Source organism: Oncorhynchus gorbuscha, linkage group LG17 (assembly GCF_021184085.1).
Source record: "Oncorhynchus gorbuscha isolate QuinsamMale2020 ecotype Even-year linkage group LG17, OgorEven_v1.0, whole genome shotgun sequence".
NCBI classification, from domain to species: Eukaryota; Metazoa; Chordata; class Actinopteri; order Salmoniformes; family Salmonidae; genus Oncorhynchus; species Oncorhynchus gorbuscha.
The window spans coordinates 38,410,236-38,425,025 of NC_060189.1; the positions used below are offsets into that span (position 1 = coordinate 38,410,236).

The 14,790-nt window shown below is 42.1% G+C and overlaps 1 protein-coding gene across 1 annotated transcript in view; it reads right to left on the reverse strand.

Annotated features, from left to right (window-relative positions):
• Nucleotides 1-917: 917 nt before the first annotated feature.
• Nucleotides 918-14,790, reverse strand: part of LOC124001279 (nesprin-3-like) — a 51,475-nt gene continuing 37,602 nt past the window's right edge. The window contains 3 exon segments of the mRNA XM_046307939.1: nt 918-4,243; nt 10,233-10,277; nt 11,364-11,561. Of these exon segments, the coding sequence (XP_046163895.1) occupies nt 4,055-4,243; nt 10,233-10,277; nt 11,364-11,561 (432 nt within the window). The 3' untranslated portion in view covers nt 918-4,054.

The window sequence follows — 14,790 nt, forward strand, 5'->3', positions numbered from 1 at the left end:
GTTGTAATATAATATGCTGATGTACATTTATTTGTGTTCATATTTTTGTGAATAATTCACAATTTTTGCTATATCATACTGGCCACCATTAAGTATTTTTTTGACATGTATAGGAACAAGTTCACAACCTCACCTAACAACCTGGTATGTGATAAGGAAATGTGTGCTTACTCCAAGACATGCTCATAGCCTTTCAAATCATTGACTAACCAGAGGCTTGTGAAACTAAACAAGCCTGCTACAGTTTAAACCCGTGTGCATCCCAAATGGCACCATATAAAACGGCCAAGTTCTATTCACAACGCTATTCAGTTGGTAAGAGAGACAGACATTCCGTAAATACTAGGAATAGATTGTCCACCATCTATGGCGTTATCCAGACAGAAAAGAGAAATAGGCAAAATAACATTTCGATTTAGCGCAATAAAGAAATTGAATAAATTACCTGAGCAAACTAGAAACCTTTCAATATGTAAATTTAAACATTTTAAAATCGGTTTAAATATAATACACAGAAATGTTGTGGGACTATAGTAGATGAAGAATCAATATGTTTTAGATTGAGTATTTATTGGGTCACTATGTTAGTATATTATGTATGTTTGTAATATGTGAACGTGTGTTTGTATTATACATTGTATTTTAATGTTTAAGGACTCTTGGAAGATTAGTCCAAATGGGGACTAAAAGAGATCAAAATCAAATCAAATTGAATTCCCTACATAAAATCAAATCAAATTTATTTGTCACATACACATGGCTAGCTGGGTTTCACCAGAGGCCTGCTCTGGTCAAAAATTGCGCACTGTAGGGAATTGGGTGCCATTTGAGATGAAGACTTGGTAACTCAGGCATTTTACTCATGCTGATTCAGTAATTCCCAACAACAGTAGCTCAACACCATACAGACTCAGATATCAATTATACACACTGCATATTTTATTGCCAGTTTTGAGTACAATACAAAAATATTGGTTAGGCCCGGTTGATACATTTTAAGCATTTCATTCATTTCAAAATATAGTAATAAAAGAGCATAATATTGTACCGTTTTACAAAAGCTTTGAATCTTCATTCCTGCATGCATGAGCGTTTAAAAGTTTTAAAAAATTGTAAAGCAGATTCTCATTTGCAGGACAAGCTATTCCAATCTAATCCAATGTCCATTTGTATTACATTGTCTACTAAGTGCTCTGTATCAAACTCCTTGTAAACACCCAGAGGAATCTGATTAGGGTTGGAAAATGTTGATAACCTGGGAATTTTGTAAAAGTTTTCCATAAATCCTGGTTGGAATATTCCCGGAATCAGGAGGTATCTGAAATATTCCAACCTGGAGATCTGTTTAAAAAAGAAGCTGAATTCTTCAACCCTACTTCCTATGCACACTGCGGAGTAATCTGATACAGTATTCCATGAGATTCCCTTCATTTTCCACCACTATCCCTCACCCATCCTAGATTCCCAGTTCCACTGCAGATCCTTTCAAGAGGAGCACTTCTGAAAAAGGTTCACATGGATGCTCCACATGTATGGCTACACACATACAGTAAGGTTCCTGGCAGGGTATGCATTTGAACCTGCGTTGATTGTAAAGGTCTGCATACGCATTCAACTCACTAGCAGTGCAAGAAGCAGAGGTGCCAGACTGCCAGGTAGGCTAATTGCTACTCAAATGAATGCCACATATTATGGTGATGTTTAGTACTCTGTATTTAGTTTAGCATTTACGTTTAATATTCTCACATTTAAAAAGAGCTAGATATGTTTCATTAATATGTATGAAGACTGAATAACAGCATTGCATAACTCGTGTATAGATAACAGTAGAATGGTATAAATATTTCAGTTCAAGTCTGCTTTGTACAAGTAGGGCAGGCATGCATTTTTTCATTAAAATTAAGTTTGTCAACATTCATGATGACAGACTAAGACAGCCCTCTGAAACCTTCCCTGACGGAGAAAACAGATACAGATTGTGCAACATTCTGAGACAAGACAGTCAAACTAAAACTAAACACACGCTCTCCCTCATTCTGAACAAAAGCTAACAGTTCAACTTTAATCAAATGTAAAAAAACAAACTATTTGTGGGTTATAACCTAATTTAGCTGTCGTAACAAAAATATCTGTGCTGTGTGATAGGACACTAATAGATATAATAGATATAATGCGATTTGGTTTCCGTTGCCCTAGCAACCCTCGGGTCTGTAAAACAAACATGTGCGGGAGGGAAAAGTACAAAAGTGAATGAGAGAAGAGAGGGGGATGCAAGAGAGAGGAAAGAGAGAAACGGTTGACTGGGTCATTGCGTCGTTTTAAGAGTCTGCTCAAAAAAGGATATTCTCCCATAACAGGAGCTATTTCCATGATATAATCTGGGCCCTGCTGAACATGATGTATTATAAAGAAAGTAAACTTAGCATCTAAAGTACTCTGTGGTCCAAGAAAACGTCAGGGGCCAAGATAGAAGTTAAACTGTGCGAAGGGATCATTATGACAGTGTTCAAATATAGCATAGCACCTTTAGGAAAGAAAAGCATTTTGTTCAAACATACCTACAGTTCAGTACAAATACAATATACTTAAACAGTCAAAAGTAGGTACATCATGTATACCAGCACTGACTGATTTTCCGTATGGTCAGTATCACAATTGGACTGTTTTGTATTAACACTGGAACAAAATATGTCAAATTGATTAATTTGAATTGACACATGATAGAACAGGGGTGTAGTCATTACGCTGATTCTGTTGCAAAACATTATGTCCGTTTACGCCAAATAACGAAAACGAGAGTTCCTACTTGACAATTTCAGGTAGGTTTGCTTCTTTTTGGTTGTTGAACACGGTAAAGGGTTTCCGTTGCAAGATGTAATGAATACACCCCAGACGTTGTGTTTTGGGATGTGAGCACATGCGGCATCTATAATTGAAGCCAGCCTAGACTTATGAACACAGTGCTAAAATTGATACGGGTACTGTATGCAAAAGGCATTATGTACAGGTAAAAAATAAAGCTTACAATTACACAAAAATAGAAAAAAAGCATAACGCTATTTGTGCAGTTTAAAAGCAGTTTAAAAGTATTCACATCTCTGTTATACACCAGTCTTTAAAGGGGTAGTGAACCATGATATTTTTGGGGAGTGTATGATCATACGCAGTAATTTTCTAAGACATCAAATCCCTCCAAATAGAGGAAATAAAAATCCACATCCTCATCTTCTCCTAAAGTGCTTGGTGGCCATTGTTGTAGCTACTGTAGTACTGCGAAAAGGAGAGGGAGTGGAGCAAGCTACTCTGTGGATGGATGGAAGTGTTGCCAGCCTGTGTGAATTGGCTTGATCGTGTGGGTTGCAGAGTGGAGAACAGCTTGAGTCAAGAGGAACAGGTGGAAAGAGCCGAGGCTACCCGCCCACACAGTGACACATCCAGCACAGACACACATTCACACACTAAAGGCGTCAGCATGCTTCGGTTCGACTGGCGCCTAGCCGAACGAGTGTTCTCGCATACTCTCTTAAAAGACATTCGCTTGGAAAATGAAAAAAAAAAACAAGCAACATTACTGTGTGTCAATTTGAAACGCCATAGCCAGTATACGCTTCCGCAAAATAGTAAGAACTAATTCAAGATAACCCAAGAAATCTGTCATTCATTTTGACGTTTTTTTGCAGAGATCTTAGTCGCACAATTTTACATCTAACTAAGATGCTTGGTGCAGTATTTCTCAATGAAAGAATTTGCATGAAAACGAGTCGCCTCGTTGAATGACAACAAAGACTTTATTGAAGAATCCCTATTGTTGACCAATCACCGACGAAGGGGCGTAGACTTTGGCTCTGAACTTCAGCCTGCATCCAGAAAAGAAATGCGTGTGCCTGAACAGCCGAAAAAGCTCAAAACTAACAAAAATGTCACAAAATGTCGTCATAATATATGCACAAACTTCTCCGAACTGTTTCGGCTGGGAAGCATGTAGATGCCTTAACACACACACACAGACACACAATGGATTGAGGATGAAGAGGAATCAACTTATATGATTCTTCTATGTGGGTGGAGGTCCGTCGTAGCGTAGCATGATGTTGAAGGAGCGGGCAAAGTTGTTGGACAGAGAGCAGCTGGAGCCTTCGTCCATCCAGGGCAGGAAGAAGGCGAAGAGGAGTAAGGCCAACAGCAGGAGCCAGAGGGGCAGGGCCACCCGACACACACGGTACAGTAGGCCTGGAGTCTTCCCCTACAGGGAAACAATATAGAGATGTTAACACATACACTGTGTGTATACAGTGCCTTGCGAAAGTATTCGGCCCCCTTGAGCTTTGCGACCTTTTGCCACATTTCAGGCTTCAAACATAAAGATATAAAACTGTATTTTTTTGTGAAGAATCAACAACAAGTGGGACACAAGTGGGACATTTATTGGATATTTCAAACTTTTAACAAATCAAAAACGAAAAAATTGAGTGTGCAAAATTATTCAGCCCCCTTAAGTTAATACTTTGTAGCGCCACCTTTTGCTGCGATTACAGCTGTAAGTCGCTTGGGGTATGTCTATCAGTTTTGCACATCGAGAGACTGAATTTTTTTCCCATTCCTCCTTGCAAAACAGCTCGAGCTCAGTGAGGTTGGATGGAGAGCATTTGTGAACAGCAGTTTTCAGTTCTTTCCACAGATTCTCGATTGGATTCAGGTCTGGACTTTGACTTGGCCATTCTAACACCTGGATATGTTTATTTTTGAACCATTCCATTGTAGATTTTGCTTTATGTTTTGGATCATTGTCTTGTTGGAAGACAAAATCTCCATCCCAGTCTCAGGTCTTTTGCAGACTCCATCAGGTTTTCTTCCAGAATGGTCCTGTATTTGGCTCCATCCATCTTCCCATCAATTTGAACCATCTTCCCTGTCCCTGCTGAAGAAAAGCAGGCCCAAACCATGATGCTGCCACCACCATGTTTGACAGTGGGGACGATGTGTTCAGGGTGATGAGCTGTGTTGCTTTTACTCCAAACATAACGTTTTGCATTGTTGCCAAAAAGTTCAATTTTGGTTTCATCTGACCAGAGAACCTTATTCCACATGTTTGTTGTGTCTCCCAGGTGGCTTGTGGCAAACTTTAAACAACACTTTTTATGGATATCTTTAAGAAATGGCTTTCTTCTTGCCACTTCCATAAAGGCCAGATTTGTGCAATATACGACTGATTGTTGTCCTATGGACAGAGTCTCCCACCTCAGCTGTAGATCTCTGCAGTTCATCCAGAGTGATCATGGGCCTTTTGGCTGCATCTCTGATCAGTCTTCTCCTTGTATGACCTGAAAGTTTAGAGGGACGGCCAGGTCTTGGTAGATTTGCAGTGGTCTGATACTCCTTCCATTTCAATATTATCGCTTGCACAGTGCTCCTTGGGATGTTTAAAGCTTGGGAAATCCTTTTGTATCCAAATCCGGCTTTAAACTTCTTCACAACAGTATCTCGGACCTGCCTGGTGTGTTCCTTGTTCTTCATGATGCTCTCTGCGCTTTTAACGGACCTCTGAGACTATCACAGTGCAAGTGCACTTATACGGAGACTTGATTACACACAGGTGGATTGTATTTATCATCATTAGTCATTTAGGTCAACATTGGATCATTCAGAGATCCTCACTGAACTTCTGGAGAGAGTTTTCTGCACTGAAAGTAAAGGGGCTGAATAATTTAGCACGCCCAATTTTTCAGTTTTTGATTTGTTAAAAAAGTTTGAAATATCCAATAAATGTTCCACTTCATGATTGTGTCCCACTTGTTGTTGAATCTTCACAAAAAAATACAGTTTTATATCTTTATGTTTGAAGCCTGAAATGTGGCAAAAGGTCGCAAAGTTCAAGGGGGCCGAATACTTTCGCAAGGCACTGTATATCCATTTACACAAACACTAACAGACATCAATAGTTGTGAGTATGGTAATTGAACCCATCAAATCCCATTCTCATACTTTCTCTCAAATGCACATACTGTTGTACATTCCTTGTCTATACCATTAAGTGCACAAGTAAATAACCAGTGATTGAGGATAAACCGTAAACCCTTTTAGAGGGGCCATGTAATTATATGGGAAACAGAAATGCCTCAAATTCAACCCCAAATGACATCATCAAAACTAATACAAAAGTAGGTGTTTCACTCAGAGTATTTCTGTCTCCCATCCAACTGAATGTTAATCCAATGCGCCAGACACCCTGTACATCTGCCTCTCAACGTGGAGGAACATTCTCTGATGCTGAAATTTAAATAAATGCTTCTCATACTTGCTAGGTAATGACGCCACATTTGACTGGTTCATAATGAAACAACGTGCCAATGTCTAAAAAGGGGTAAATCTGGGATCCCAACAACAACAAGACGTCTCAGCTACATTTTGTTGGTAATCGGCTAGGCTTGAGAAATGTCACCACTCAAATTCATAGACCGAGTTATGGACTGACAATCCATTATAATATAATTCTAGTTTTATGTACCAGTTTGATGTACATTTCGCAGATATCCCATGGAGTGTTAAACTAAGTCACTTTTAAGATGACTCATACAGTAGGGTCCGTGTATGCTCGCTAAGTAAACAAACAGTAAAGGCTCACAGCCCTTTCAATATAATCAGGGTTGTGATGGCACACACAGAGCATTAACACACACCACAGAGCAGAGTGCTCTTCCAAGTGAAGAGAGTAAATCCTCGCCCACTCTGTCCTCTCTGCACTCCACCTTTATGCTCACTCACTCAGTTCCATCAACCCCCTCTCCCTCCTTCTCTCAAACTACTTTCCAGAGCACCCAGGATCGAGAGAGGAGGAAGACGAGGAAGGGCAAGAGAAAGCCTCTCGACAGGCCTGCACCTTTCCTCGTTCTACATCTATATCCAAACTCCCATCACCTCTAAGAATATTCGAAGATAAATACACAACGCAGAGGTCAAGAGGGAATTAACTATCAATGGAAATAGTTGTTTTTCTGTAACGGGGAACTGAAGATTAACGGGACAGGGACACAGGAGGGGTTTCAGTCCAGGACTCATAGCTAAATGTGGCAAGGTCTCATTGGTCCAAATTATCTATACATTGTGCCTGAAACGGGATACTTGGCATTTGGCTATTGGCCCAATTATATTGGTCAACCACAGGCTAGGCTTGGGTTTAAACAGCATCATTGCTCTTTATTCAGTGAAGAAAACACTGCAGACAGGGAAGAATCTACCATCTACTTCCCAGCATAAAAACTATGATTTGTTCTCTTTGAATAAATATATTTTCTCCCCCCGATTTCCTTTGGGGTCTGTGTTATTGAAGAACAACAACTGCTAACACCTCAGTCCCAGATACTCAAACTAAACAGTCCCAATAGCAATCCATTTGACAGACAGGTGTTAAGCTCCCTTAAAGAGATCATTGTATACAAGCGCTAAGCTAGTCAAGCACCGTTAAGCTCAACCCCCTGCCTGACAGACCTATAGATAGCTATGTTCAGAGTGAAAATTGCTCAGAGCTGTTCTAATTGGAATAGGGGTGATGAAGATGATTATTTTATCATTTTTATGCACTTCAATTATAAATGAGACTGGTGATTCATTTTTGGGTAATTCATCATCTGGTGTAAGTGAGGATTGTGTGTAGCCAGTGAAGGAGATTGCTGTTGGCCAGGGAGTTTGAGTTTGTTGGGCAGTGGAGAGGTATAATGCAGGCCAGGTGGTGTGTGAACTCTGAGTTTAGTAAATTGGAGGGGTCCTCTGCAATCTCTCATGCCATCCTCTGCATGTTTGTGTTAAAGTTGACCAGGAAGTTGTTGTTGGGTTTGTCTTTTTCAGTAGATAGGAAGGTTGTAGGCCAGGGGGCGCGATTACGTAAACAACCCTATGTTTATACTCCAAAGTAATGACAGGTCAGAAAGGAACTGAAACTTGCGAATGAGACCTGAAGAGTTATCTCCCTTGTTATCTCCATAAGTGTGTGTACGTGAGACAAAGGCATGTGTGAGGTACAGGAGCCATATCTACAATCATAGGATAGTGTGTATTAAGAATGCTAACAAGCACCTTTAAAACATGACTAAAATAACTAAGGGAAGTAATAACAGTCGTCTATACAGTGTGAAAATCCAAGTTATGACAGATGTAGAGACTCATAGCCCGCAAAACTAGCAAAACTAGCAACCACAATTCCTATACAGAGATTTGTGGATGGGTGAGTTTCCGTGTCTTAGCGCAGATGCTGCAGTGCACTGATGTTTGTCATTTGTGTACTTTAGGCATGTACTTTTTGTCTTTGCTGTGAGTCACACTATCATCTATGTCTGCTGTTTTACACATATCAACAACCTGGGGGTAAACTCGGTGAGCTACCTCTGCTTATTTTTTACCATCCATGCACCTGCTGCGTTCACAGCTATACGACAGAGAGAGAGAGCTAGAGAGTGAGAGCGAGAGAAAGAGCGAGAGAAAGCGAGAGAAAGAGAGAGAGCGAGAGAAAGAGAGAGAGAGAGCGAGAGAGAGAGAGAGAGAGAGCAAAGAGAGAGAGCGAGAAAGAGAGAGAGCGAGAGAAAGAGAGAGAGCGAGAGAAAGAGAGAGAGCGAGAGAAAGAGAGAGAGCGAGAGAAAGAGAGAGAGCGAGAGAAAGAGAGAGAGCGAGAGAAAGAGAGAGCGAGAGAAAGAGAGAGAGCGAGAGAAAGAGAGAGCGAGAGAAAGAGAGAGAGCGAGAGAAAGAGAGAGAGCGAGAGAAAGAGAGAGAGCGAGAAAGAAAGAGAGAGAGAGAGAGAGAGAGAGAGAGAGAGAGAGAGAGAGAGCGAGAGAAAGAGAGAGAGAGAGCGAGAGAAAAAGAGAGAGAGCGCGAGAGAAAGAGAGAGAGAGAGAGCGAGAGAGAGCAAAGAGAGAGAGAGAGAGAGAGAAAGAGAGAGCAAAGAGAGAGAGCGAGTGACAAGAGACCAGATGAAGACAGAGTAGAATGAGGTTGCTCCTAGACAAGGATTTGTTATCCATTCTCCCCTTTCTCCAAATGGTTAAGGTGATGATTATAGACGAGTATGCTGATCCTAGATCTGTGCAAAAAGGAATCTTATACCTAGAGCAGAGAGGACTGGGATGAGGCTGTCCACTAACTTAGCCATCAATAGCTGGAGAGGAGGACAAGGTTTGAAACCAAGGCTCCAGGTACAAGTTGCCCTTAAACTGACCTCAGAACTACATCTACCTACGCGAAACATGGTGCAAATCCTCTGGAATTTTGTGTAATATCGAGGGCCCCCATGCTCCACCAAATGGGGGGAGAGAGAGAGAAAAGGAGAGAGAAAGAGAGACCTAATGGGGGGGGCGAGGGAGGGAGTGACGGAGCATGGCATTGCTTAATCTCTTTTCCACCCAGTCTGGTCTCAAAGACTAGATGTAACTAAGTAAATGTAAATCCGGGACACTCAAATTAGTAAAATATGTTACGTTTGATATGGTTACATAACACAGAAGGTTACTTAAGGTAAAAACGAAAGGAGGGTGGTTGATCGGTGTGGGCGTATAACGCAAACATCTAGCAACCCAAAGGTTGCGTGTTCGTATACCATCAGGACTACATTACCCTTTTAGCTACTTTGCAACTACTTAGCATGTTAGCTAACCCTTCCACGAACCCTAATCATTTTAGCTAACCCTTCCCCTAACCCTTTAACTTAACTCCTAACCTTTACCCTTACCCTATCTAACTTTTGCCACCTAGCTAATGTTAGCCACAACAATTTGGAATTCGTAAAATATTTTACGTTTGGGAATTCAAAATATATGGTACATTTTGCAAATTCGTAACGTATCATAAGAATTGTAATTCATAACATATCATACGAAATGGATGATGGACATCCCAAAATTAAGATATACCATACAAAACATATAGTAAATTTAGTGTCCTGAATTTACATACAGAATAACACAGAATGCTCTGAGACCAGGTTGCTCCACCCCACTGGGCTGCCAAATTAACTGGGGTTTGTTGGAGACAGCAGGCTTGACTTGGTGCCAGTCTTGGGTGGTCAGACAAGTGGCCCTAGAGCTGTGTTTTCTAAGCCCAGAGGAGTGGGGAGGCTCAAAGCAATATATGTGTTCCAAAGGCGGCGGCTTGGACCACCAGACCACACGTTTTTCCAGTTTGAACTACACTGAATATTAAAAGGAATGTTTGACCATGACACAAGCTCTGAGCTGGATTGATAACTGTACCTTAGCTGTCCTGGTGTGTTCCTCCTGTCCAGCAGCACTTGCACCCTAATGGAAATAAACCCAGAAAACTATACTGTGAAAAAAATACTGTAAAACTATGCTTTATACAGTACAGTTCAGTCAGACCATGACCTAACAATGATGATACACTGCACCCTTGTGGTAGACCAATGTATCATCCCTTTATTATGGGATACTCTTCAATGCGCTCTGCTGCATGGACATTTTACACAGCACCCTAATTCCCTATATCAGAGGTCACCAACCTGTCCTTAAGTCAAGATCACTTGAGTCAAAATGCAAACCGTGACCTACCACTCAGATTGTTTAAAAACATGACTTGAAAAATGTAAGCCTATGCAACATTAACCAATTAAAAAGAGCTCTGTCACAACAAGGTTTGTGCAGTAGGTTATAGGCCCAATACATGGCTATGCTTGAATTGCACTGCCAGTGTTGTTCTTCTCAGACCATTTTGAAATTATATTTTAAAAAATGTTGGTATATGATCAAACTGGTAATAGATCATTTGTTGTATTAATTGTGATGCACAGCTGAGTGCGCATAAAATATACATACTTTATTTTTACTGGACTGATGGCCTGAATCTGATGGTCTACCATTCCAAGGGTTTCTGTTACTTGTACTATGTTCTACATTGTACACACACACCAATTGTTATAGGGTACTTTTACCCCTTTTTGTGTTATGGGAGTAGTAATCAGGAGGCGAAGGTCGAGAGCCATGCGTCCACCAAGCCGCACTGCTTCTTCACACACTGCCCGGTTAACCCGAAAGCCAGCCGACACAGGAAACACCATACAGCTGCCGACCGAAGTCAGCATGCATGTGCCCACCACAAGGAGCCACTAGAGCTCATGGGGCTACCAAACCCGGATCTGTAGTGACGCAGTGCCTTATACCGCTGCGCCACTCGGGAGGCCCTATCGTTGTTTTATTAACAGAAATGTTTGGTGATCGACTAGGAATTCCTTGGAGTTGGTGACCACTGCCCTATATAGTGCACTACTTTTGACGAGAACCATATAGATCCTGGTCAAAAATAGTGCACTATAAAGGGAATAGGGTGCCATTTGGGAGACACAATACAATGTATACAGCATCTCTTACCTTGACATTCAACAGAGCATTGAGGTCTCCTACATCCTTCAGTTTGGACTTGTAGAGCATCCAGCGATAACGTATCTCCTCCATACCCACATCCTCAGCCCAATGGTCAGCCCCGTCCCCGGCTCCGGATGCAGCCGCCCCAGACATCAGCAGTAGCTGGAACTGCTCCTGACCCCAGCCCAGACTGGACTGCAAATTCTGTGGGAATGAGAGGAGAGAGAGGGGGGGAGGGGTGGAAAGAGAGCGGGAGAGAGAGAGAGGGGGAAGAGAGAAGAGGCAAGTGAACAACAGGGAGATAGAGAATGAATAAGACTAAACAGTTGCATATGGCTGAGGGGTAAGCAGAGGAATTGTTGCTTAAAGTAATAACAATAAGCAGTGTGTGTGTGTAATGTCTACACAGGATCTTTGCACAGAAGAATAGCTACAGCAGTAAATACTGAAGGAATACTTAACCCTTTTTCTCTACTGAAACCACAGCAGCACATACGTACTGTATATCCCCAAACAAAGAAGCAAACATCTTCAATCCCCTTTCTGCATTGATTCAATGTCTGCTGACATTAAGGCATGCTTTGTGCTCTGTTATCCTATCCTGACAAAAATATTCCAACCACTAACATGGCCTGCTAGCATCCCAAATGGCACCCTATTTACTATATAGTGCACAATTTTGGGCCAGTGCCCTATATCAAAAGTATATATAGAGAATACACCCAGATGTCAATTCAATGTCTATTTCACGTTGGAAATTTCATTGAAATGACGTAGAAACGCTGATTCAACCAGTGTGTGCCAAGTGGGTAGGGTGGCATTTAGGACACAACCTGTCTGACTGTCAGGCAGCTTCTGGTTGGGATGTAAGTGTACTGGCCGTCAGTACAGCTGCCAAAAGTTATTTTAGCCGTCTAGAGGAACGCTGGAAGGTTTGCGGTGTATGTGGGGTGTGTATTTGTTAGGGCCTTGCTGTAAGGTATGTTTCTACCTAGCCCAGTAATAAACTAAAGGAGCCTAACACAACTCCTTATAGTCCAAGGACCTTACATGCTCTGTTTAGAGGCAAATTGGCTCTGGCAGCCAAAACAGCCAAATCCTCTGAAATGTAAATTGATTCTCAACTGCGGTACGGTTCTAGAAATAAAGCCTTCTACTTTCTTATCACATCAGAATAATTTCACAAATAGACACTTACTGTACACTGTTTCAACCAGTTTTAACACAGTTGCAGCCGAGAGTATTTTTCAGTGACAACACGTTTGCCGCATCCGCCTTCTGTTTACACACAGGTGTTCGGAGACGTATATAGCTAAATAGCAGAGTTATGCCTCGGTCTTCCATCTGTTTTCAGTAAACAAGTGCTGTAACATGGAAATATGGACGTGGAAACCCCAATCGGCCCTATAAGGGTGTAGTAATTTAACCTTTTGTTTTTTTGAAAATGATTTCTCGCTAATATGAAAGATACTATGTTTCCAAAACCGTACAGCAAGTGATTGGGGCTCTTAAAGAAACTCCGCTGGCCAGAAGATTATCTTCGACCATCCTGGTGCACTCTGAACATAACATCCTCCAGAAGTTCTCACAAAGCATGTATATTACTGACAAAGTAACTTGTTTTAAGCCAACCCTGATGTCCTAACCGTGTCTGAATCCTGGCATAGGAATGCCACCAAAAATTCTGAAATTTCCAACCCAAATTACAACATTTTCTGAACTGCTAAAAGGGGGCGGAATTGCAATCTACTGCAGAGATTCTTCAGAATTCTGTCATACCATCCAGGTCTATGCCCAAACAGTTCAAGCTTCTCCTTTTAAAGATCCATTTCTCCAGAAATAAGTCCCTCACTGTTGCTGCTTGTTATCCCCCCCCCCCCCCCCTCAGCCCCCAGCTGTGCCCTGGGCACCATATGTGAATAGACCCCCCCCCCCATCTATCGTCAGAGTTCGTACAGCTAGGTGACCTAAATTGGGATATGCTTAACACCCTGGCTGTCCTACAATCTAAGCTAGATGCCCTCAATCTCACACAAATGATCAAGGAACACCGCCAAATCCGTAACCATGGGCACCCTCATAGATATCATCCTGACCAACTTGCCGTCTAAATACACCTCTGCTGTTTTCAACCAGGATCTTAACGATCACTGCCTCATTGCCTGCGTCCGTTCGTTATGGGTCTGCAGTCAAATGAACACCTCATTACTGTCAAACGCTCCCTAAAACACTTCTGCAAGCAGGCCTTTCTAATTGACCTGGCCCAGGTATCCTGGAAAGATATTGACCTCATCCCGTCAGTAGAGGATGCCTGGTTGCTATTTAAAAGTGCTTTCCTCACCATCTTCAAATAAGCATGCCCCTTACAAAGTAGAACTAAGAACAGATATAGCCCTTGGTTCACTCCAGACTTGACTGACCTTGACTCGCACAAAAACACCCTGTGGCGTATTGCACTAGCTTCGAATAGCCCCCGCGATATGCAACCTTTCAGGGAAGTCAGGAACCAATACACACAGCTTTTTCAAACAGAAATTTGTATCCTACAGCACTAATTCCAGTCGTAAAGTCCATGGAAAATAAGAGTACCTCCTCCCAGATGCCATCTGCACTGAGACTAGGAAACACTGTCACCACTGATGAATCCACGATAATTTCAATAAACATTTCTCTATGGCTGGCCATGCCTTCCACCTTTCCACCCCGGCCAACAGCTCTGCAACCCCCGCTGCAACTGGCCGAAACCCCCCAGCTTCTCCTTCACCCAAATCCAGATAGCTGATGTTCTGAAAGAGCTGCAAAATCTGGATCCCTAGAAATCAGCTGGGCTAGGCAATCTGGACCCTCTCCCTAAAATTATCCGCCACCATTGTTGCAACCCCTATTACTAGTCTGTTCAACCTCTCTTTCGCATCGTCTCAGATTCCTAAAGATTCCTCTCCAAATGGGGAGGCACTCTAGACCCAAACTGTTACAGACCTACATCCATCCTGCCCTGCCTTTCTAAAGTATTTGAAAGTCAAGTGAACAAACAGATCACTGAGCATTTCGAATCCCACCATACCTTCTCCGCTATGCAATCTGGTTTCCGAGCTGGTCACGGGTGCACCTCAGCCACGCTCAAGGTCCTAAACGATATCATAACCTCCCTTGATAAAAGACAGTACTGTGCAACAGTCTTCATCGACCTGGCCAAGGCCTTCGACTCTGTCAATCACCGCATTCTTATCAGCAGACTCAACAGCCTTGGTTTCTCTAATAACTGCCTCACCTGGTTCACCAACTACTTCTCAAATAGAGTTCAGTGTGCCAAATTGGAGGGCCTGTTGTCCAGACTTCTGGCAGTCTCTATGGGGGTGCCACAGGGTTCAATTCTCAGGCCGACTCTTTCCTCTGTATTTATCAATGATAACGCTCTTTCTGCGGGTGATTC